The sequence below is a fragment of the Phocoena phocoena genome, chromosome 16, assembly GCF_963924675.1.
Source record: "Phocoena phocoena chromosome 16, mPhoPho1.1, whole genome shotgun sequence".
Taxonomy (NCBI): Eukaryota; Metazoa; Chordata; class Mammalia; order Artiodactyla; family Phocoenidae; genus Phocoena; species Phocoena phocoena.
This window is the reverse complement of record NC_089234.1, coordinates 60,444,817-60,471,045: the sequence shown is the minus strand read 5'-3', so window position 1 is coordinate 60,471,045 and position 26,229 is coordinate 60,444,817. Positions and strand designations below refer to the sequence as shown.

Below are 26,229 nucleotides of genomic sequence, written 5' to 3'. Positions count from 1 at the left end.
ACTCCTACAGGACTTGCCTCCTGCCATCAATAACTAGAAAACTAGGGCTTCCCTCATGGCACAGTGGTTGAGAGTCTGCCTGCCGATGGAGGGGACACGGGTTCATGCCCTAGTCCAGGAAGATCCCACATGCTGCGGAGTGGTTGGCCCGTGAGCCATGGCCGCCGAGCCTGTGCGTCTGGAGCCTGTGCTCTGCAACGGGAGAGGCCACAACAGTGAGAGGCCCACGTACCGCAAAGAAAAAAAAAAACTAGAAAACTAGATAAAACACATAAAACAAATGTTTTCAGACACTGGATAACAGATGGAGCTAGACAGACTGAGCCCCATCTTGGCTTTCTGAATGGAGACAATTTCCACATAGGGGCACAGAGTGGGGAACCCAAACAGAGCCCAATGATCCCAGTGAACTGAGGGGACAATTCAATTCAATTCTGGAATTTGGTGATGCAAAGGCAAATAAAATTTGTAGGACCAAGCACTGAAGAGGAGGAAGCCAAAAAAAAAAAAGGACTCCAGAAATCAGCATAAAACTCTCTTTGAGACTTTGGCTGAAGGACAATCTGCACATACACAGGGTGAAATCCACAAGACCAGATGAAAAACAACTACTGGGGAGCTGTAAGCCTAACAATACCCAAAGCTCAAACAGCATGCTAACATTCAAGTTCCCACCAGCCAGAGTAGAGACACCACGCTTGAATACACAGAGCACTGAATAGAGATTCCAGTAGGGACACACCTTAGGAGTGAAGCTAAACTAGCCCTAGAGAAAGGAATACTCCAGATCTGCCCTTAAAAGGCTTAAATACAAGCTTTGGAATGATTATGCTGATCCACAAGTAGCTATTTTCCAGAACCAAGGTTCAGACTCTCTAAAGAGAAAAAACAAGATTTGCTCCCAACGGAGTAAATTCACAATGTTCACTACCCAATAAAAATTTAACAGATACACAAGAAGCAGAAAAATGTGACCCCATAAGCAGGTAAAAAAATCCATCAATAGAGGGCAGACAGCAGAAGCAAGAAGAACTACAATCCTGCAGCCTGTGGAACAAAAACCACATTCACAGAAAGATAGACAAGATGAAAAGGCAGAGGGCTATGTACCAGATGAAGGAACAAGATAAAACCCCAGAAAAACAACTAAATGAAGTGGAGATAGGCAACCTTTCAGAAAAAGAATTCAGAATAATGATAGTGAAGATGATCCAGGACCTCGGAAAAAGAATGGAGGCAAAGATTGAGAAGATGCAAGAAATGTTTAACAAAGACCTAGAAGAATTAAAGAACAAACAAACAGAGATGAACAATACAATAACTGAAATGAAAACTACACTAGAAGGAATCAATAGCAGAATAACTGAGGCAGAAGAATGGATAAGTGACCTGGAAGACAGAATGGTGGAATTCACTGCTGTGGAACAGATTAAAGAAAAAAGAATGAAAAGAAATGAAGACAGCCTAAGAGACCTCTGGGACAACATTAAACGCAACAACATTCACATTATAAGGGTCCCAGAAGGAGAAGAGAAAGAGAAAGGACCAGAGAAAATATTTGAAGAGATTATAGTCGAAAACTTCCTGGACTTGGGAAAGGAAATAGCCACCCAAGTCCAGGAAGCACAGCGAGTCCCATACAGGATAAACCCAAGAAGAAACACACTGAGACACATAGTAATCAAATTGGAAAAAATTAAAGACAAAGAAATATTATGGAAAGCAGCAAGGGAAAAATGACAAATAACATACAAGAGAACTCCTATAAGGTTAACAACTGATTTCTCAGCAGAAATTCTACAAGCCAGAAGGGAGTGGCATGATAAAGTGATGAAAGGGAAGAACCTACAACCAAGATTACTCTACCCAGCAAGGATCTCATTCAGATTCGATGGAGAAATCAAAAGCTTTACAGACAAGCAAAAGCTAAGAGAATTCAGCACCACCAAACCAGCTCTACAACAAATGCTAAAGGAACTTCTCTAAGTGGGAAACACAAGAGAAGAAAAGGACCTACAAAAACTAATCCAAAACAATTAAGAAAATGGTCATAGGAACATACATATTGATGTATTACCTTAAACGTGAATGGATTAAATGCTCCAACCAAAATATACAGGCTTGCTGAATGGATATAAAAACAAGACCCATATATAGGCTGTCTACAAGAGACCCACTTCAGACCTAGGGACACATACCAACTGAAAGTGTGGGGATGGAAAAAGATATTCCATGCAAATGGAAATCAAAAGAAAGCTGGAGCAGCAATACTCATATCAGATAAAATAGACTTTAAAATAAAGAATGTTAAAAGAGACAAGGAAGGACACTACATAATGATCAAGGGATCAATCCAAGAAGAAGATATAACAATTATAAATATATATGCACCCAACATAGAAGCACCTCAATACATAAGAAAACTGCTGACAGCTCTAAAAGAGAAAATCGACAGTAACACAATAATAGTGGGGGACTTTAACACCTCACTTACACCAATGGACAGATCATCCAAAATGAAAACAAATAAGGAAACAGAAGCTTTAAATGACACAATAGACCAGATAGATTTAATTGATATTTATAGGACATTCCATCCCAAAACAACAGATTACACTTTCTTCTCAAGTGCGCACAGAACATTCTCAGGATAGATCACATCTTGGGTCACAAATCAAGCCTCGGTAATTTAAGAAAATTGAAATCATATCAATCATCTTTTCTGACCACAGAGCTATGAGATTAGAAATGAATTACAGGGAAAAAAACGTAAAAAACACAAACACATGGAAGCTAAACAATAAGTTACTAAATAACCAAGAGATCACTGAAGAAATCAAAGAGGAAATCAGAAAAACCTAGAGACAAATGATAATGAAAACACAACGATCCAAAACCTTCGGGATGCAGCAAAAGCAGTTCTAAGAGGGAAGTTTATAGCTATACAAGCCTACCTCAAGAAACAAAACAAATCTCAAATAAACAATCTAACCTTACCCCTCAAGGAACTAGAGAAAGAAGAACAAACAAAACCCAAAGTTAGCAGAAGGAAAGAAATCATAAAGATCAAATCAGAAATAAATGAAATAGAAACAAAACAATAGGAAAGGTCAATAAAACTAAAATCTGGTTCTTTGAGAAGATAAACAAAATTGATAAAACATTAGTCAGACTCATCAAGAAAAAGAGGGAGAGGACTCAAATCAATAAAATTAGAAAGGAAAAAGGAGAAGTTACAACAGAAACCGCAGAAATACAAAGCATCCTAAGAGACTACTACAAGCAACTCTATGCCAATAAAATGGACAACCTGCAAGAAATGGACAAATTCTTAGAAAGGTATAAACTTCCAAGACTGAACCAGGAAGAAACAGAAAATAGGAACAGACCAATCACAAGTAATGAAATTGAAACTGTTATTAAAAATCTTCCAACAAACAAAAGGCCAGGACCAGATGGCTTCACAGGTGAATTCTATCAAACATTTAGAAAAGAGCTAACATCCATCCTTCTCAAACTCTTCCAAAAAATTGCAGAGGCAGGAACACTCCCAAACTCATTCTATGAGACCACCACCACCCTGATACCAAAACCAGACAAAGATACTACAAAAAAAGAAAATTACAGACCAATATCACTGATGAATATAGACGCAAAAGTCCTCAACAAAATACTAGCAAACAGAATCCAACAACACATTAAAAGGATCATACACCATGATCAAGTGGGATTTATCCCAGGGATGTAAGGATTCTTCAATATATGCAAATCAATCAATGTGATACACCATATTAACAAACTGAAGAATAAAAACCATATGATCATCTCATTAGATGCAGAAAAAGCTTCTGACAAAATGTAATACCCATTTATGATAAAGACTCTCCAGAAAGTGGGCATAGAGGAAACCTACCTCAACATAATAAAGGCCATAGAAGACAAACCCACAGCAAACATCATTCTCAATGGTGAAAAACTGAAGGCATTTCCTCTAAGATCAGGAACAAGACAAGGATGTCCACTCTCACCACTATTATTCAACATAGTTTTGGAAGTCCTAGCCACAGCAATCAGAGAAGAAAAAGAAATAAAAGGAATACAAATTGTAAACGAAGAAGTAAAACTGTCACTGTTTGCAGATGACATGATACTATACATAGAGAATCCTATAAATGCCACCAGAAAACTACTAGAGCTAATCAATGAATCTGGTAAAGTTGCAGGATACAAAATTAATGCACAGAAATCTCTTGCATTCCTATACACTAATGAAAAGTCTGAAAGAGAAATTAACACTCCCATTTACCATTGCAACAAAAAGAATAAAATACCTAGGAATAAACCTACCTAGGGAGACAAAAGACCTGTACACAGAAAACTATAAGACAATGATGAAAGAAATTAAAGATGATATCAACAGATGGAGAGATACACTATGTTCTTGGATTGGAAGAATCAGTATTGTGAATATGACTGTACTACCCAAAGCAATCTACAGATTCAACGCAATCCCCATCAAATTACCAATGGCAATTTTTACAGAACTAGAACAAAAAATCTTAAAATTTGTATGGAGACACAAAAGATCCCAAATAGCCAAAGCAGTCTTGAGGGAAAAAAATGGAGCTGGAGGACTCAGACTCCCTGACTTCAGACTATACTACAAAGCTACAGTAATCAAGACAATATGGTACTGGCACAAAAACAGAAACAAAGATCAATGGAACAAGATAGAACGCCCAGAGATAAACCCACGCACATATGGTCAACTAATCTATGACAAAGGAGGCAAGAATATACAATGGAGAAAAGACAGTCTCTTCAATAAGTGGTGCTGGAAAACTAGACAGCTACATATGTAAAAATGAAATTAGAACACTCCCTAACACCATACACAAAAATAAACTCAAAATTGATTAGAGACCTAAATGTAAGACTGGACATTATAAAACTCTTAGAGGAAAACATAGAAAGAACACTCTTTGACATAAATCACAGCAAGATCCTTTTTGATCCACCTCCTAGAGAAATGGAAATAAAAACAAAAATAAACAAATGGGACATAATGAAACTTAAAAGGTTTTGCACAGCAAAGGAAAGCATAAACAAGACAAAAAGACAACCCTCAGAATGGTACAAAATATTTGCAAATGAATCAACGGACAAAGAATTAATCTCCAAAATATATAAACAGCTCATGCAGCTCAATATTAAAGAAACAAACAACCCAATCCAAAAATGGGCAGAAGACCTAAATAGACATTTCTCCAAAGAAGACATACACATGGCCAAGAAACACATGAAAAGCTGCTCAACATCACTAATTATTAGAGAAATGCAAATCAAAACTACAATGAGGTATCACCTCACACCAGTTAGAATGGCCATCATCAGAAAATCTACAAACAACAAATGCTGGAGAGGGTGTGGAGAAAAGGGAACCCTCTTGCACTGTTGGTGGGAATGTAAATTGATATAGCCACTACGGAGAACAGTATGGAGGTTCCTTAAAAAACTAAAAATAGAATTACCATATGATACAGCAATCCCACTATCAGGCATATACCCAGAGAAAACCATAATTCAAAAAGACACATGCACCCCAATGTTCATTGCAGCACTATTTACAATAGCCAGGTCATAGAAGCAACCTAAATGCCCAGCAACAGACGAGTGGATAAAGAAGATGCAGTACATATATACAATGGAATATTTCTCAGCCATAAAAAGGAACAAAACTGAGCCATTTGTTGAGATGTGGATGGATCCAGAGACTGTCATACAGAGTAAAGTAAGTCAGAAAGAGAAAAACAAATATCGTACATTAATGCATGTATGTGGAACCTAGAAAAATGGTACAGATGAACCAGTTTGTAGGGCAGAAGTTGAGACACAGATGTAGAGAACAAACGTATGGATACCAAGGGGGGAAAGCCGCGGGGGAGGTGGGGATGGTGGTGGGCTAAACTGGGCGATTGGGATTGACATGTGTACACTGATGTGTATAAAATTGATGACTAATAAGAACCTGCTGTATAAAAAAATATATAAAATAAAATTCAAAAAAAAACTAATACTAAACTTTCTTTGGGTTATTTGTATGGAAATATGTTAATATAAATGTTTCAGACATTACATGGCAAAAAATAATCCATCAACAGATATAGATCTAGAATGCTATAATATTATACTAATGGATTAGCAGATAATGACTTTAAATAGCTATTATTTACAAGCTTAACTATTTTAAGGAAAACGTGAGGATACTGAAGAGGAAAAAAGACAATATCAAAAAGAAACAAATGGAACTTCAAGAGATTAAAAAAATAAGTGCAAAAATGAAAATTCCATTTGATGGGATTAAGAACAGATTAGACGCTTCAGAAAAAAACAGTGAATTTGAATACGCAGCCACAGAAACTATCCAAACTGAAGCAGAGTGAGGAAAAAAAAAGTCTGGAAAGCAAATGAACAGAGCTTCAGTAATCTGTACACCAACATCAATTAGTCTAATACAGGTGAAATTAGAGTTACAGAGACGAGGAAAAGGGAAGAAAAAAGATATTTGAGAAAATAATGCCTTAAAATTATACAAACTTGGAGCAACATTAGCAAGATGGCACACTGAGAAGATCCAGGCCCTTATTCCCCGACAGAAACAGCAAATAAACAATAACATACAGACCAAAGCAGCTTTGGGAAAACTCCAGAAACCAATTAAAAATCGGCAACAACCAAGCAAATGCCTAACCAAAGGAAAGCTGCACTCAAAATGGTAGGAAATTTCATCTAAACCCTAAACCCCTTCCCTAGGACATTACAACAGGTCAGAAGGAAGCCACACAACTCCTGCTCTTCCATCAGGGCAGAAGGAAGAGTGAAAGTTGTTTGCAATGTTCTGGCTTGTTAGGAGGCTGCCTGAGGAAATGGTTTCTGTCTTGCCTAACTTGGAGTGCAGTTTGGAACAGTGGTATAATCTGGTTATCAGGTTGGAGGCCACTATAAGAAATGTTAATTACCTGCAGAGGGAGAGAAGGAACTACAGGAGACAGCAGATCTTCAGGTGCCTGGGGACAAGAGATTACAGGCAGAGGAATACAAGAGAACAACTAAAGCTCTAAGAGGAAGCACTGGGGTGAGACCTTAGAGAAATTAAGGCATTTAAAAGCAGCCGTGTGTGTGTGTGTGTGTGTGTGTGTGTGTGTGTGTGTGTGTGTGTGTGTGTGTACACACATACAGGAGAACTGGAACAAAAGCACAAATACAGGCCAAGGAAGATGCATCCCCAGAAAAGGTTTGAGAGGACCCTGAAATAAACCTGAGACAATTTAAGCACCAAAATAATTAAGCACAACAGTAAATTATAAGCCCTTGAGAAAAAAATATAATTTATGAAATCACACGAATAACAAATAAATTTAAAAGTAAGGGGAGGGGCTTCCCTGGTGGCACAGTGGTTAAGAATCCACCTGCCAATGCAGAGGACATAGGTTAGAGCCCTAGTCCAGGAAGATCCCACATGCCACGGAGCAACTAAGCCCATGTGCCACAACTACTGAGCCTGTGCTCTAGAGCCCGGGCTCTGTAACAAGAGAAGCCACTTCAATGAGAAGAAGCCTGTGAACCGCAAGGAACAGTAGCCCCTGCTCGCTGCAACTAGAGAAAGACCATGCGCAGCAACAAAGACCCAACGCAGCCAAAAATAAAATAAATAAATTTATAAAAAATAAAAAGAGATTTAAAAATAAATAAATAAAAGTAAGGGGAGAAGAAAGGTCCCCTACTTACAACAGAATGTAGAAAGCTGAATACTAAATGTAGAACAAGCGCTAGAAACATTTTGCAATCATCATGGTAAAGATCAGATAAGGAGCTTCCCTGATGGCACAGCGGCTGAGAATCCGCCTGCCAGTGCAGGAGACACAGGTTCGAGCCCTGGTCCAGGAAGATCCCACATGCCGCAGAGCAGCTAAGCCCATGTGCCACAACTACTGAGCCTGCACTCTAGAGCCTGCGAGGCACCACTACTGAGCCTGCGTGCCACAACTACTGAAGTCCATGAGCCTAGAGCCCATGCTCCACAACAAGAGAAGTCACTGCAATGAGAAGCCCGTGCACCACAACGAAGAGTAGCCCCCGCTCACCGCAACTAGAGAAAAGCCCACGTGCAGCAACAAAGACACAATGCAGCCAAAAATAAATAAATTAATTAATTAACGAATTAATTTTTTAAAAATCAGGTAAGAATCACCAGTGGATGCTAAGCCTGGGGTTTTTTTTTTTTTTTTAATTCCAGAGGTTCCAAAAAGCAAAACTTGTATTTGCCACATACTGGCAGCTATTTTCATAGCATTTGCACTGTACTAGATATTATAAGTAAGCTAGAGATGATTTAAAGTATATAAGAGGATGTGCGTAGGTTATATGCAAATACTATGCCATTTTATATGTGACTTGATCATCTGTGGATTTTGGTATCCACAGGGGATCCTGGAACCACCACCTACAGATACCAAGACACAACTATATTTGCATGTTCTTAGAGTATCTCCCTGCAGAGTGCTTATTAGTTGCAAGGAAGATATAAAATACAGTTATTATACTTAGAAGCAATTTGGGCAATATCTTGACTAGATGTAACATCACGTACGAAAAACAGATGAATGCTGTATGTCCCCAGGTGTGATATCCTCAGAAGGACACAACATCACCTATGCAGTACTCTAACTGAGAAAACATAATATCAACTTAAACATGAGGACAAAGACAAAACATAAGACAAATGCGAAAAAGAATGCTCTGTTGTTTCAAAAAGGTTGGAAGAGATGCATTCTTCAAATATGTCAATAACATAAAAGTCAGAACGGCTATGAAATATTCCACATAAAAGAGGTTAAAGGGGGCTTCCCTGGTGGCGCAGTGGTTGAGAGTCCGCCTGCCGATGCAGGGGACACGGGTTTGCGCCCCGGTCCGGGAAGATCCCACATGCCACGGAGCGGCTGGGCCCGTGAGCCATGGCCGTTGGGCTTGCGTGTCCGGAGCCTGTGCTCCGCAACAGGAGAGGCCACAGCAGCGAGAGGCCCACGTACCACAAAAACAAACAAAAAAAGATTAACAAAGTTTAATACCCAGTTGCGATTTTTTTTAATTCTCAGCAAACTAGGAACAGAATGGAATTTCCTCAACCAGATAAAGGGCATCGGTAAAAACCCTACAGCTTACATTAAACTTAATGATAAAAGATTGAATACTTTCCCCCTACGATGATCAAGAACAAAGGAAAGAATGTCCCCTCTCACCACTTCTATTCAACACTATATTGGAGGTCCTAGCCATACTAAGTGAAGTAAGTCAGAAAGAGAAAGACAAATATCATATGGTATCACTTACATATGAAATCTAAAATGTGATACAAATTAACTTATTTATAAAACAAACTCACAGACACAGAAAACAAATTTATGATTACCAAAGGGAAAAGGTGATTGGGGAGAAATAAATTAGGAGTTTGGGATTAGCATATACAAACTACTATATACAAAATAAATAAACAAAAAGGTCCTACTGTATAGCACAGGGAACTATATTCAATATCCTGTAATAAGCCATAATGGAAAAGAATATGAAAAAGAATATGTATATGTATGTATAAATGAATCACTTTGCTGTCCACCAGAAACTAACAAAACATTGTAAATCAACAATACTTCAATTAAAAATATAAAAAAGACACCACCAAATGTTGGCAAGAATGTGGAACAACCTAAACTCTCATATATCATTTGTGGTAGGAAGAGGCACCACCACGCTGGGAATAGTTCTAAGTTTTCTATAAAACTAAACATATATCTGCACTTGATCCAACAATTATACTCCTAAGTACTTGCCCAAGAGGAATAAAAACATATACTTAACACAAAGATTTTTGTACAAATGATTAAAATAGCTTCATTTATAAGAGCCAAAGACTAGAAACCACCCAAATAGTTGAACGGATAAACAAATTTTGGTACATTCATGCAAAGGAATATACTTAGCAATAAAAAGAAATGAACTACTGTAACACACACCAACATGAATGATGCTCAAAAATGTTATGCTGAACAAAAAAGAAGCCACTCAAAACACTATATACTGGGGACTTCCCTGGTGGTCCAGTGGTTAAGACTCTGTGCTTCCAATGCAAGGCGCGTGGGTTTGATCCCTGGTTGGGGAACTAAGATCCTACATGCTGCACAGTGCGACCAAAGAATTAAAAAAAAAAAAGACTATATACTGCATAATTCCATTTATATGAAATTCTAACAAAGGGAAATCCAGTAGTAACAGACAGCAGATAAGTGGTTGCCTGGAATCACTAGTAGGAGATTAGATAGCAGGAAGCGGAAGTGGCTGCAAAGAGGTAGTGTAAGGGAACTTTTTGGGGTGATGGAAATGTTTACATCTTGTTTTTGATGGTTGTTGCACTGTTGTACATGTCTGTCAAAATTCATCAAAGCATACTCTTAAAATGGGTGCATTATATTGTTTGTAAGTTGTAACTCAAAAAGGCAGATTTTTAAAATAAAATGGAAAAAACTATCAAAAAATTTTAAGTTTACATTCCCTTAACCCATGTATTCCAGTTCTAAGAAATTATCCCAAAATGTACCTCAAAGAAACCATCAGCCAAGAACACAAAGATGCATTTACAAAAATGTTCTTTATAGCATTATTTAATAGAAATAATTTCTTTCAATGGTCCATCAATAGGGTATTAATTAAATAAGTTAGGGTACATTCATAGACTAGGATACTTCATAGCAATTAGAAGCAGCAATTAGATTTACTTATATTGACCTGAAACATGTTGTTAAATCGAAAAAGTAGGGAGGTTCCTAGTGGCTTAGTGGTTAGGATTCCAGGCTCTCACTGCTGGGGCCCGGGTTCAGTCTCTGGTCAGGGAACTGAGATCCCACAAGCTGCATGGCGTGGCCAAAAAAAATCAAAAAGGTAGTTACAAAACAGTGTGTGTAACTTAATTTTAATAAATGTATATAATACATACATATGTAAATTCAAAAACGTATGAGCCAACTTTATACCAAGAGGTGTCATCTTTTTCTTATATGTAAGAGAATGCTGAGACCACTCCTATTTTAGAGATGATGAAACTCTCATCAGAGATGTCAAATGAGTGTCAGAGAAATCAAAACAAGACTGAGGGCCACATAGTCTTTCAGGAAACAACTGCTATCTCAATGAACAGGCATACATTCTTCAAAGTTTCTACAAAGGAACTCTGCTAAGTTGGAAAAATAAAAGCAGAGTACCAGGGACTTCCCTGGTGGCGAAGTGGTTGAGAATCCGCCTGCCAATGCAGGGGACATGGGTTCGAGCCCTCGCCCGGGAAGATCCCACATGCCCTGGAGCAACTAAGCCCATGCACCACAGCAACTGAGCCTGCGCTCTACAGCCTTCTAACCACAACTACTGAGCCTGCGTGCTACAAATACTGAAGCCCACGTGCCTAGACCCCATGCTCCGCAACAAGAGAAGCACCACAATGAGAAACCCATGCACCGCAACAAAGAGCAGCCCCGCTTGCCGCAACTAGAGAAAGCCCACGTCCAGCAACAAAGACCCAATGCAGCCAAAAATAAATAATAAATACATTTATATTAAAAAAAAAAAAAAGCAGAGTACCAGTGGAAAACGCCTACATGGTTTTACCGTCATCTGTCGTTCTAACATCAGAATGAAATTCAGTAAAAACCTTCTTCCATATAGTAAGTAGATAGGGCTTCCCTGGTGGCCCAGTGGTTGAGAGTCCGCCTGCCGATGCGGGGGACGCGGGTTCGTGCCCTGGTCTGGGAGGATCCCACGTGCCGTGGAGCGGCTGGGCCAGTGAGCCATGGCCGCTGAGTCTGCGCGTCCAGAGCCTGTGCTCCGCAACAGGAGAGGCCACAACAGTGAGAGGCCCGCGAACCGCAAATAAATAAATAAATAAATAAGTAGATAATGGTCTCTTATTAACACTTTTATGCTGTGCTTACTTCCCTGCTGTTAGCAGGACTTGATTTAAAAGCAGGAAGGCATACCCTGAGAAAACCATAATTCAAAAAGAGTCATGTACCAAAATGTTCATTGCAGCTCTGTTTACAATAGCCAGGACATGGAAGCAACCTAAGTGTCCATCATCGGATGAATGGATAAAGAAGATGTGGCACATATATACAATGGAATATTACTCAGCCATAAAAAGAAACGAAATTGAGATATTTGTAGTGAGGTGGATGGACCCAGAGTCTGTCATATAGAGTGAAGTTAAGTCAGAAAGAGAAAAACAAATACCGTATGCTAACACATACATATGGAACCTCAGAAAAAAAAAAAAAGGTCATTAAGAACCTAGGGGTAAGACAGGAATAAAGACACAGACCTACTAGAGAATGGACTCGATGATATGGGGAGGGGGAACGGTAAGCTGTGACAAAGTGAGAGAGTGGCATGGACATATATACAGTACCAAACGTAAAATAGATAGCTAGTGGGAAGCAGCCGCATAGCACAAGGAGATCAGCTCGGTGCTCTGTGACCACCTAGAGGGGTGGGATAGGGAGGGTGGGAGGGAGGGAGACGCAAGAGGGAAGAGATATGGAAACATATGTATATGTATAACTGATTCACTTTGTTATAAAGCAGAAACTAACACACCACTGTAAAGCAATTATACTCCAATAAAGATGTTAAAAAAATAAATAAATAAATAAATAAATAAAATAAAAGCAGGAAGAAGACAATGTCAGTATGGAGTCTCCCTGAAAGCAGGAAGGAAGTACTTTGGACTGATTAAGGCCAGCATGACATTCATAGTGGCCAATCTCATTCCAGCTGAGTTAAAGTAATCATTCCAATATTTGCTCCCTGTCAGCCCTTGTCAGGATCCAAAAGAAAACTGAGAAACTGTTCACACATATACACACACACACAGAAAGAAAAAGGCTAATTTATTATAATCTGCTTGTCAAATATCAAGTATTTGTAATACTCCAAAAAATAAATAATCACTGAGCTTCAGTAAGTGGTATTTACAAGGCAAAACAACTCCAAAACTTACCAGCACCACCCCCACAAAATTTACTTCCACTTTTTTTTTTTAAACACCTTTACTGGAGTATAATTGCTTTACATTGTTGTTAGTTGCTACTGTATAACAAAGTGAATCGGCTGTATGTATACATATATCCCCGTATCTCCTCCCTCTTGCGTCTCCCTCCCACCCTCCCTAACGCACCCCTCTAGGTGGTCACAAAGCACCGAGCTGATCTCCCTGTGCTATGAGGCTGCTTCCCACTAGCTATCTATTTTACATTTGGTAGTGTACATATGTCCATGCCACTCTCTCACTTCGTCCCAGCTTACCCTTCCCCCACCCCGTGTTCTCAAGTCCATTCTCTACATCTGTGTCTTTATAACTTCAGCGTTCTTGATCTTCTCCTACCCGACCCTCCACTCCCACTAAGAATGAAATCATCTTGCTATGAAATGTTAAGAGGAAAAAAGATACTGATGGTTTACTAATGACAATTAGTAATATTCTGACGGTTTAATAATCATATATATGTATGCATACACATATATAGTATTTGTGTATTGAACTTATAAATGTACCTTTGTTCAAGCACATAAATGCCAAAGAAGTCATCTAAAAATAGATTATACAATTCTATACTGTCTACTCACATTTGCCCAGTCTGAATCTTCTCACCATCATAGCCTCCTTCTTAAATAATTAAGTTGACCAACTGTCACCCCCTGTCCCATAAAAGTACTTGGATTCTAATACTTCTATATCTGCATACCTATATCTCACTATATTCTAAAACCTAAGACCCAGCTTGAGCAATGTGGACAGGACAAACAAGAGAAGGGAAAAAGAGAAGGAAGAAAGGATTTTGTAAAAATTTTCACCAAAAACATTTTCACTGACCTTGCCCACAGCTATCAAATATAGCACTCACCTACTCTGAATACTCCAAGTAATACTAACAATTTTAACCTAACCAGCCATAAAAATATCAGGAGTAGCAGTCACCATTTATTAAATGCTTATTCTGTATCAAGCACCATGCTGAGTACTATATGTTATCTCATTTAATCCTTCCTACAACTCTCCAAAGCAGGCTGTAAAAATTTGGAGAGGTTCACTTGCTCAAGTCTACACAGATAGAGGAATCCAGAATCAGATGTATGTCCATCTGTCTCAAGAACCTAAATAAATAAATAAATAAATACTAACCACACTTCTATTTTATTCCACATGCTTTTATTCCTCTCTTTATTACAGGATTAAAAAACAGAGCATGGGGCTTCCCTGGTGGCGCAGTGGTTAAAAATCTGCCTGCCAATGCAGGGAACACAGGTTCGAGCCCTGGCCTGGGAATATCCCACATGCCACAGAGCAACTAAGCCTGTGTCACACAACTACTGAGCCTGTGCTCTAGCGCCCGTGAGCCACAACTACTGAGGCTGCATGCCACAACTACTGAAGCCCGGGAGCCTAGAGCCCCTGCTCCACAACAAGAGAAGCCTGCGCACCGCAAGGAAGAGCAGCCCCCGCTCGCAGCAACTAGAGAAAGCCCGCGTGCAGCAACGAAGACTCAATGCAGCCAAAAATAAAAATAAATAAAATAAGTAAATTTTAAATAAATACATAAAAAGAAAGCACAGCATGGACATCCATATGCAAAAAAATGAACCCCGACCTAAACTTTACAACTTACACAAAAATTAACTAGGTCACAGATCTAAATATAAAAAAGCAAAACCATGAAAATTCTAAGGGAAAACATTTGTGACTTAGGGTTAGGCAAAAAGTTCTTATATATGACATCAAAAGTTCAATCCATAAAAGAAAAATTAATAAATTGGACTTCATCAAAATTTAAAACTTTTACTCTGTAAAAGTCACTGATAAGAGAATGAAGAGATAAGCTACAGACTGGGGAAAATATCTGGAAATCACATATCTTTGAAAGGATTTGTAACCAGAATATATATAAAAGAACTCTCAAAACTCAACAGTAAGAAAACAGTTTTAAGTTGTGTAAAAGATAAGAATACCTCACCAAAGCAGATAAAAGAATGGCAAAAAGGCACATTAAAAAAGATGCTCAGGGCTTCCCTGGTGGCACAGTGGTTGAGAATCCGCCTGCTAACGCAGGGGACACGGGTTCGATCCCTGGTCTGGGAGGATCCCACATGCCGCAGACCAACTGGGCCCGTGAGCCACAACTACTGAGGCTGCAAGTCTGGAGCCTGTGCTCCACAACAAGAGACTGCGACAGTGAGAGGCCCATGCACCGCGATGAAGAGGGGCCCCCGCTCACTGCAACTGGAGAAAGCCCTTGTACAGAAACGAAGACCCAACACAGCCAAAAATAAATAAATACATATAAAAAAAAATGTTCAACATCATTAGCCATTAGAGAAATACAAATTAAAACCACAATAAGAGAGACTTCTCTAGTTGCAGAGTGGTTAAGAATCCGCCTGCTGGGCTTCCCTGGTGGCGCAGTGGTTGAAAGTCCGCCTGCCGATGCAGGGGACACGGGTTCGTGGCCCAGTCTGGGAGGATCCCACATGCCGCGTAGCGGCTGGGCCCGTGAGCCATGGCCGCTGAGCCTGCGCGTCCGGAGCCTGCGCTCCACAACGGGAGAGGCCACAACAGTGAGAGGCCCGTGTACCGCAAAAAAAAAAAAAAAAAAAAAGCATCTGCCTGCCAATGCAAGGGACACGGGTTTGATCCCTGCTCGGAGAAGATCCTACATGCCACGGAGCAACTAAGCCCATGCACCACAACTACCGAGCCTGCGTTCTGGAGCCCACGAGCCTCAACTAGTGAGCCCAAGTGCTGCAACTAGTGAAGCCCGCACACCTAGAGCCTGTGCTCTGCAACAAGAGAAGCCACCACAATGAGAAGCCTGCACACTGCAATGAAGAGTAGCCCCTGCTCGCCGCAACTAGAGAAAGCCCACACACAGCAACAAAGACCCAATGCAGCCAAAAAAAACACAATAACATATAACTACACACTTATTAGAATGGCTCAAATGAAAATGCCAACACCACCAAATGCTGGCAAGGGTGCAGAACAACTGGAATTCTCTTATGCTGTTGATGGGAATGCATAGTACAGGCACTCTGAGAAACAGTTTGGTAGTTTCTTATGAAGTTAAACATATACCTACCATATAACCCAGCAATCCCACTCCTGGATATTTACTTTAAAGAAATGAAAACTATGTTCACATAAAAACCTGTACACAGATGTTTATAGTAGTTCTATTCATAACTGCCAAAAACTGGAAACAAATTAATGAGAGGGGACAAACTAGTGAAACATACCACAACTCAGATGAACCTGAAAGCCAAAACCAATCTCAAAAGGTTACATACTGTATGATTCCACTTATATGACATTCTCAGGAAGACAACACTATAGTAACCAAGAAGAGATCAGTGATTGCCAAAGTATGGGGTGAGGAAGAGGTGACTGTAAGAGACAACACGAGGAAGTTTTTTGGGGGAGTAGAGCTCTTCTGTATCCTGATTGTGGTAGGTGGCTACAGAAATCTATACATGCGTTAAAATGCATAAAAATACACCCACAAAGTGCAGAATAGTGTGGATATTAGGATGATCCCTTTGTGTCTTCAACATCCTTTAAAGGATATTTCTGTAACATAGAAACTTATGTGCTTATATGTCTATATATTTTTTGCAGTTCAGAATTAAAAGAAACCGTTAGAAATGGTTCCCTTTTTCAGTGGGAGAAGAGACTTGTATCTTTCTACTGTTTGAATTATGAGTCATTTTTGTACTCTTCTTTATATTTTTTCTTTAACTTTTTGTTTTGTTCTGTTTGCTGCTTACCATGGAGCACTTCTCCAGTACTTCCTCCTGGAACTTCAGAAATCGCTCCTGAACCTCAGCTTCATTGAGGAAAAAGGCAAGGAAGTGAGTGAAGGGCTGCTTTCTTCTAAAAGTGAGCAAAAGAACATCAATCCGAGTTCGGGCTGAAATTACACCACTTCGATGCTGGCCAGTGATTACTGTAAGCAAAAAAAAAAAAGGCAAATATTAAAATGCTCAAGGACCATCAAATGGTTGTAAAATAGGTGACCTCTTGAAACTGTCAGCTCTGGAGAATAAAATTGTCATGAATGTGTACATAATTCTTAACAGGGGACAGTACCAAGGGTAAGAAAGCTGTTAATGAATTCAGTCTAAGCAGAATGAGGTTTAAAAGCAGAATAACCTCAAGGCCATCTGATGAAGTAGAGAAATGAGTTCAAAAGCTACAAGCAATCCCTCATACCTTGCTGGTATGAATGTAAAATGGTACAGTTGCTATGGAAAAGTTTGGCAGTTCTTTGAAAAGGTACACAGAAAAATACCATGTGACCCAGGAATTCACTCCTAGATAGAAACTCAAAGGAAGTAAAAACAGGTGTTCAAAGAAAAAACCTGTACAGGGACTTCCCTGGTGGCACAGCAGTTAAGAATCCATCTGCCAATGCAGGGGACACGGGTTCGAGCCCTGGTTCAGGAAGATCCCACATGCCACAGAGCAACTAAGCCTGTGCACCACAACTAATAAGCCTGTGCTCTAGAGCCCGTGAACCACAACTACTGAGCCCACGTGCCACAACTACTGAAGTCCGCGTGCCTAGAGCCCGTGCTCCACAACAAGAGAAGCCACTGCAATGAGAAGCCCGCGCACTGCAACGAAGAGTAGCCCCTGTTGCTCACCACAACTAGAGAAAAGCCCGCATGCAGAACGAAGACCCAACACAGCCAAAAATTAATTAATTAATTAATTTTTTAAAAAATGTCATTAAAGTCCTAAAGCTAAAGTTTGCTGAAGTTACCAAGGGGCTGGGGAAAATTCTAGCACTTCATTGTCCAAAACAGGAGCCCACACGCAGCTAGTTAAATTAAAAGTTAAATGAATTAGAATGAAGCAGTATTTAAAATTCAGTTCCTCAGTCACACTAGCCACATTTCAAGTAATCACAGTCCCGTGTGGCTAGTGGCTCCTGCACTGGACAGTGCAGATACACAACATGTTCACAATCACAGAAAGTTCTCCTGGACAGCACTGCTCTAAAGTCAACTGCTACTTACCTGCCACAGTGATTATTCTTACACAGCACAAAATGAAAAGAGTACTTATTTTTTTCTCCTAAAACTTAATACAACCTATGAGTGATTATGGAAAATGGATTATTGGAGGCTGCTGCACTTATTTGACATTGAAGAAGTCCTACTGCTTTAGGATGAGTTTTTTAAAATTCTGTCCCTCCAGTGCCTCTCACTCAAAGCCACTTTACAACACAAGCCTATGCCCTTGGTTCACATTGTTGCTTTAGTACAGACACTTTCTGACGTAATTTCTATTGCTAAACTACTCTTCCTCACCTGACTAGTTATTTGAATCAGGTTGTTGTTTTAATTATTATTCTTACTATTTCCTTCCTAGTCTACAAAGCAAGATAAAAACAGAGAACAATATGGAAAGGTCTGAACTTTATTTCAAATTTGCTGATCCCACTGGTTTTCTCTAATTCTAACTTGAAATAATTCACAACTTCATTTCAAGCTACTGAAGCATGAAAGAAATTTCCTCGTCCACAACAAAATCTGGAAGCTTTATTCCATCAGTGCATGGTGAAGTATAAAATTAAGGCCCAGGTACTTAATCAAGATAAGGTTGTATGACTACATCTTTCTTCATTTGGGAGACTGACACTGATATAAAAAGGCCAATAGCTACAGAACCACGTAAAGAATATAGTCACCAAACACCTCAGTTGGGTCACATTATTCCATACACACACACAAGTGATTCCAAATATAACATATATATTGGGTCTCACCAATTTCTCCTTCTTGTCCAGGCTTAGGAATGCTTATGGAAGTTTTGGTCTCCACTTCTAGTTTCTTCCTAGTGTCGCCCCTCTTTCCAACTATATGCCTATAATATAAAGAAAATTAATTAACGTAAATCAAAATGTTCAAGAATAAAGAACTCCATCATGTTTAAATCATACGTGGCCAGAGACACTCCCTCATAGAAAAGTGCTTCAGTAAAAACTCAGTATCTGTAGGGGAAATTACAAATCATACAGCTTTATAGAACATACTGCATTACACTCATTGGCAAAATGATATCCTACAGCCAATTCAACCACGTAGAAAGAATAACTATGCTCAATGCCTGCTTGCTTCTCAAAACTATATTCAGAGACTTCCCTGGTGGTGCAGTGGTTAAGAATCCGCCTGCCAATGCAGGGGACACGGGTTCCAGCCCTGGTCCAGGAAGATCCCACATGCCACGGAGCAACCAAGCCTGTGTGCCACAACTACTGAGCCTGGGCTCTAGAGCCCGCGAGCCACAACTACTGAAGCCCACGCACCACAACTACTGAAGCCCACGTGCCTAGAGCCCATGCTTCACAACAAGAGAAGCCACCACAACGAAAAGTAGCCCCCACTCGCCACAAGTAGAGAAAGCCCGCGGGCATCAACAAAGACCTAACACACCCAAAAATAAATAAATAACTACGTTCAAAATCTGGGTCTGCAGTTCAGTGAAAGGAAAGCTGGCACAGTCTCACAGGGCACTTGACTGGGTCTACAGTTTGAAGGGGGAAAACCTCGTTCTCTTAGAGAGCAAAAATTACATTATGAGTTCATCCTAAGGGAATTATCCTTGATTAATTAAATAAAGGTAAAGAGCTTAGCAAAGAGCAGGGTTCACCAGTCAGGACAGATTCAAGCACAGAGAGTAAAGAGGTAATCCTCAGGTTGAATTCAAACACATAGGCATGTTTTGTTTGGGAGAGTTCACGTAAAAATTGGGAAATTTTACCTAAAAATATAGATTTCTAAGTTCTTTTGAAAAATTGGGAGATCTGACTACTCATGGCAAAAATAGGCTGGAACATGAGCGCGTTCCTAAAAGTGGAATATGAGTTCATCACAAACCCTGTCCCTCCCTACTGTCTTTCACTGACTGCACCTCAATCATCTGCTGGCTCATTTGCATTACTTGCCTGGGCCTCCTAGCATAAATAATTCTGACAATCCAAGGTTATCTTCTGAAACCCATAGTAATTAGATGTGTTAAAGCAAATGAGACTACCGGATCCCAGGAGAAAAGTTTCAGAGTCTATAAAGCACTAAGAGACCACCACAGGACCATAGTTAAGAGATAAAACTTCCTCATCAACAGTATTTCAGCTTCTATGATTTCAATTACAGTATCCAACAGCATGGGTGACTATGTCTAAAACTTTGCATTTGTTTTTTACATGGGGATAACCAAGCCTGGTTATTTCCATTAAGATCTACTGTAGTAAGCCAGATTTTTATAAAACAAGATGTTTAGAAGAGGACGAGAACTCCACAGTTTCAATGTGGTTTTTCTCTGTGTTGGGCTAGGGACTGTGCAGCACCGACTCCATCAGGCCCTTGCCTTTCCAGGCCTTATCAACAAGGGGAGCTTTCAACCAGGCTCTTGTTTGTTAGCACACGGCTAGTGGACAAACTTACCCTAAGTAGTTGGCTCAAAGTGTTATTAATAGTCCAGGCACCTTAGGGAAGTGGTTGAGGTTAAAGACGCTTTAGAATCAAACCTTGGGCAAGTCATTTAACCACTCTAAACCTATTTCCTCACTTATAAAAATGGAGTGAATAATACCTAAGTAACATAAGGTTGTTTTAAGGATTAAATGTGATCATATATAAAAGGGCTTCCTAGTGACTGACACATAGCTCAGTACAGCCCATGCCATCCTCATTAAGCCCATGACAGCATCCTTACAGTTAAGAGTACCAGACCCAAAAGAGGTTTACATGGAAAGTCTAAAACACTCACTACAATAAAAGATATGCAGTGAAAGGGTGACTCCTTTATTGAATATGTAAGTGGAAATTCCTGCCAGATCAAGTGGTTCTCAATCTTGGCTACACACTGGAATCACCTGGGGGGCTACAAAAACTAATGATGCCTGGGTTCAGCTCCCAGAGATTTGGACTCAACTGGTCTGGGGTGCACCTAGGTATCAGGAATTTTTAAAGCTCCCCAGGAGCTTTAAATGTGCACCTGAAGTTGAGAACCACAGTATTAGATCCAGTCCGTGCACACGTGTATCACCATTAGGCTTTGATTATAAATTACTTTGGTTAAGTAATCTCTTCCTTGATCCAAATAACTTTACATAAATGATTCATAAGAAAGAAATCTTCCTTGTATGACAATTGTTTCTCAATAAGACAGGAAGGGAGGGAGGGAGGAAGGAGTCCTCCTAGTAAATATTATCTATTAATTAGGATTTAGCAGAACCAATACCTAATCTAAGTTGCAAGTCATCTGGAACAAAATGAGTACTTAGAATATATAGAATTCAAAAGGTCATCAAGTTAGAATCAGATATTTAAGGAATCTTTACACACCTTAGCAGTAGCAAATATATACATTAAGGAAGACATGTTGCATTGATTTTATCAGGAACCTAAGCCACAACTTTCTAAAATCATGTTTCTTAGAAGAAAATGTCACCGGAACCTCAGAGAAAAGTGAGCTGTCAGGATTAACATCTGGTTTCGCATTCAGCCACATTCCATAAGAATTTCATCCTTAATAGGTGTTTCAGAAGATTCTCAAGGTTGACAAAAATGAAACTACTTGCCTCTTGGAGCTTAAAGGTATATGATTCCATATTTGTAGATCTCCTCTCATAGAGGATCAAGGACAGACTTTATTCATCTGGTACAACACAGAAAAAAAATCTATGACTTCCCAGACCAGCCTATCTCCAGAGGCACAAGCCCAAAAGAAGCCAGTCAGCCACATAAGCTAACCGTATTAGTGGTTAATAAGAGAATGTGGTCCATCACGCAAGCAAGCAAGCACAGACTGAAGGGATGGCAAAGCTTCCAAGCAATTTACATATAACGATAACGCTGGAAAACGCACATCAGTATTTGACAAGCACTGGAGAATAACAGGACACATTCCTACCTTCAAGAAGCTTCCCATCTAGTGGGAAAAATATCAAATAGCACACAAATAAATATAAACATAAGACTGAGAAATGCTACAAAGGAAAAGTAGAGGGTGTTATGAAAACGTATAGAAGGGTAATCAATATGGCGGTGGGGATGTCGGTGTCAAAGCAAGCTTCCCTAAGGAAAGAGAATAAAACTAGCTAAGGAACAGGAGAGATTAAAAGGCAAAGGGAGCAGCATATGCCAAGGCTCAAAGGCAGGAAGGAACACGGCACATGTGAAAAACTGAAGAAAACCAGTTAAGCTTAAGTGCGAAGCCAGGGAAACAGTGGTGTGAACTGAGACTGAAAAATCAAGGCTGGCTAACTCATGTTCAAGATTTTGACCACTGCTCTAATGGAAGAGAATTCCATCTTCAGAGGAAGGATGTTAATGGATTTCAAGCAAAGGTAGTAAAATAATCAGGTTTGCCTTTTAAAAAGATCATTCCGCCCTCAATGTGAAGAACTGATTGGAAGAGAGAGCAAGAATCAATGTGGAGAGACCAGTAAGTAGGCTACTTCAAGTAATTCACAGACAAGGCAGCAGGGTGGCTGTAAAGAAAGAGATAAGTAGATTCAAAAGATATTTAAGAAGCAAAATCAACAGGACTTGGTGACACATGTGAAATGATGAAACTGATCTACAATCAGTCCTTAGAAATTCTAGGACATTAAACACTAAACCATTTTATTACTAGTAATCAAGCATTGCAATAAGTGTGGAAAAGAGAAGAATCCACTTCCTGCTATGTTTCCTAGAAATGCCTTCCCGTGAAGCTGCCGGGGGCCTCACTCACTTGTAGAGCAGGCTGGGGGCCTTCAGAGTACACCGGAAACCTTGTGGGGTCTGCACCACCTCATAGCCTTCACAGGACTCTTCTGCACACTCCACGAGACCTGTAGAGAAATGGTAACATCTCGCTCAGAGCTGCTGCTCTATGGACAACAGTCTGCTTTCTCACCAGCTGTCCAACCACTCTCAAGGTTTAAAAAAAGCAATACACACACAAAAAAAACAGTCATACACTTTACACTACAGAACACTGCTCTGATATTCCTTCTGACCTGCTCTTAGAAGAAAAATAAAGAATAAAAAACACATGACTATTTTAAATCTTCCAATCTTGGAACCGTGGAAAAGGAGTATTTACATATCACTATTTAACTGTTTTCTCCCAGAAAGCTAAGACAGTAACATTTTTTGTACTGTTTTTTTCTTTTGGAGATGTGTTTCATGTAACATAAAACTCATCCTCTTAAAATGTACAACTCAGTGGTTTTTAGTATTAAAACACAAAATCACTTCAGTGAATGAGGTAGGAGTGATACTGGAGAACTTACTCCATACAGCCAAGACAAAGAGAAAGGAGGAGGGTGAAATAAAGGAGCTCAAAGCCCCAAGGCAAAAGGGAAACAGCAGGGAGGACCAAGGGGAAGACTATTCCCCAAGGCTTAGGGCCTAATGGAAAAGCTTACAAACCAAAAGGAAAAGGAAGCAGAGAACCTGAAAGGCCCTATTTGTGCATTAAACCCAAGTCCAAGTTAATTAGCCTGAAAATATTGCCCATCTCAACGGTTTAGTTTGCTTCTTAAAAATTATCCCTATTTTAAGTAGTAATAATGTTGGTTGTGTATTTGAAACTGCCTGTATATGACTGCAAAGAAGAAAAGAAAAATTACAACACAACAATAATAACAACAGTTAACACTGGGCACATGTTCATTTATTTCAATAATTTATAGAAATTACTTCATAGCTTTACAGATAAAAGAACTTCATTTTGCCACAGATTATTAATGGTTAATATTAATAGTTAACTAAAATTACCCCATATTACATTTAAGCCTCTGCACAAAGATGAGACACAACCTGATGTATGAACTGAGAACACCTCATCAAACTCACTCATCTGTCCCCTCAGACGTCAACACAAAGGGAGCTATAAGAGGCCAAACATCTCAAATTTCAGTGCTCACACAGAAATACACTGAAACAAAGAATTGCTTCTACAATACGGAGAACATTTTACTTCTAATCTGACCAAAGATCAACCAGGATTACCTTGATAACAGTCATCATCTTCATCTTCATGTTGATAAGTCTGCTCTTGGATGGGATTCTTCCTGTAAACCCGTCCACCAATTCTTATAAGCTGTGGACGCAGAACTTCCATGATACTTTCTCCAAACAACAGTCCTGTGGAATACTGAAAAATAAACCATCACCTTACCTTTTGTTTTAATCATAAAACCCTACCTCTATTATGTGGATCTTTATGTAAGCCTAAAAGGACATAATTGGGCATCAGTTCACAGTACATCCTAAGCAAATGCAGCATTGTTTCCACTAGATTTCCCCTATCTAGAAGCTGTTTTAAATCAATTGCTGCATTTTCCACTACACTACTCCACTCCTGGTACACTCTAGACAGTAATTTGTAAGCTATTCAGCATTCCCAAAAAAAATGATTAAAAGATACTGAGCCCATCCATGACTTTGAAAGAGAAACTAGAGATCTCTTCATTACTTTAACCTAAAGAGAGTAAAATGCAACCTTCTGTGCTTATCTAAACATTTGCAAAGTGTCTTACCCTCACTATTTAGCACAACCTTTAAGAGAATTAGGGATATTTAAAACACTTATCCTCAAGGGGAGGACCAAAAAAACCCTAAATTCTTTTAGAGGTGCTAGAAATATATATCCAACAATTAGATCCAGTTGCCTATCAAAACAAAGTTAAAATATGACTTAACCAACATGGTTCTCTAAACCAACACATTGCTGAGGGGAAGAATCCGATTTCCGTAGGTAACTGCTCAAAAACTCCACATCGCTCACAGAGAAGCCACGTTTCCAGTCACCATTTAATGAATCAGTAATTTAGGAAACAAAGGTTCCTTACGGGTTAGCTGTGGTTATGTTTAACCAGTGTTTCTACCACGTATGTTAGATGGTCTTGAAGCCCAAAATAACTTAAGAGTTCCCCCCCAAAAAATCAATTCTTACTAAGTGCGCAATCCAATCTCAGCAAGTAAGTCACTTTAATTGGTAATCTACTTACTGAACCAAGAGGAGATTTCGTGTTGTGAGAAATAACAATATAAAAGGTAAACAGACTTGAATGTCGGAAGAGGCAGTATAATTAGCAATAGTTTAATAACATTATACCCTAGTGCCCAATTTCCCAGGACCTCTCACACACACAAAAAAACTCTCCACAAAAAGAGACTTTAGGGCTTCCAGGTCTTCCCTGGTGGCGAGTGTTTGAGAGTCCGCCTGCCGATTCAGGGGACGCGGGTTCGTGCCCCGGTCCGGGAGGATCCCGCATGCCGCGGAGCGGCTGGGCCCGTGAGCCATGGCCGCTGGGCCTGCGCGTCCGGAGCCTGCGCTCCGCAGCGGGAGAGGCCACAACAGTGAGAGGCCCGCGTACCGCAAAAAAAAAACCAAAACAGACTTTAATGTTAAGATCGGGCCTCAGACTGAGCTCTGGGGGCAGATATAGGGTTGTCTCAGAGACAGGAAATCCTTCATCTGCCTTTCCTCTACGGCCCTGGGCTACGAGACTGCATTAGGAATGACGGGAAAAAAACCAATTTCACCCTGCTTCGCGGTGGTTTGGAGAGAGAAAGAGAGAGGAAAGCAGAAGGCCTGCAATGTCGTGGGGGGAGATGAAACCCTGAATCATAAAAGCGAGCAAAATAAAACGAGTACGTCAAAGCGAGCGAAGAGAAACTGGCTCCACTGCGGTAGGAAAACCTCCGTAGGCACAGCAAGCGAAAGATCCGGAAGGCCTCTTCGAGAAAGCGTTCCCAGCGCCTCTCCGCCCCGACCACGCCCACCATTGCACGGGCACGCGCACGCCGCGGCCTCGAGCACGCCGCCGCTCTCGTCGCAGTAAACGCGGCCGCTCCGGTTGGCCTTGGGGGCGGGGCTGTAGAGGAACTTGCCAAAGCCGCAGAGGTAAGTGGTCGAGGGCTCAGGGACCCTCGGGAGCTTGGTGGAAAGGGAGTTGATCCCTGGGATCCTACCTGCAGGGACTAGTAAAATGGAGAAAGTAGGTGGAGAAACAGGAGCCTGCCGCAGAGGGCGTGTAAGAGGAAATTTCCTCAGGCCGCACCAGACTAGTG

The 26,229-nt window shown here is 40.1% G+C and overlaps 1 protein-coding gene across 3 annotated transcripts in view; it reads right to left on the bottom strand.

Moving 5' to 3' along the window:
- Positions 1–26,229, bottom strand: part of ASCC1 (activating signal cointegrator 1 complex subunit 1) — a 92,007-nt gene extending 65,778 nt beyond the window's left edge. The window contains exons 1-5 of one of the 3 annotated variants that reach the window (XM_065893845.1): positions 26,131–26,229; positions 24,163–24,307; positions 22,898–22,997; positions 18,924–19,021; positions 16,918–17,096 (exon numbers count right to left, since the gene is read on the bottom strand). In XM_065893845.1, coding sequence (XP_065749917.1) covers positions 16,918–17,096; positions 18,924–19,021; positions 22,898–22,997; positions 24,163–24,274 — 489 coding nt within the window. In that variant the 5' untranslated portion in view covers positions 24,275–24,307; positions 26,131–26,229. Of the gene's footprint in view, positions 1–16,917; positions 17,097–18,923; positions 19,022–22,897; positions 22,998–24,162; positions 24,308–26,130 lie in introns of those variants that run through there. The other 2 variants (XM_065893844.1, XM_065893846.1) reach the window with 2 other exon arrangements.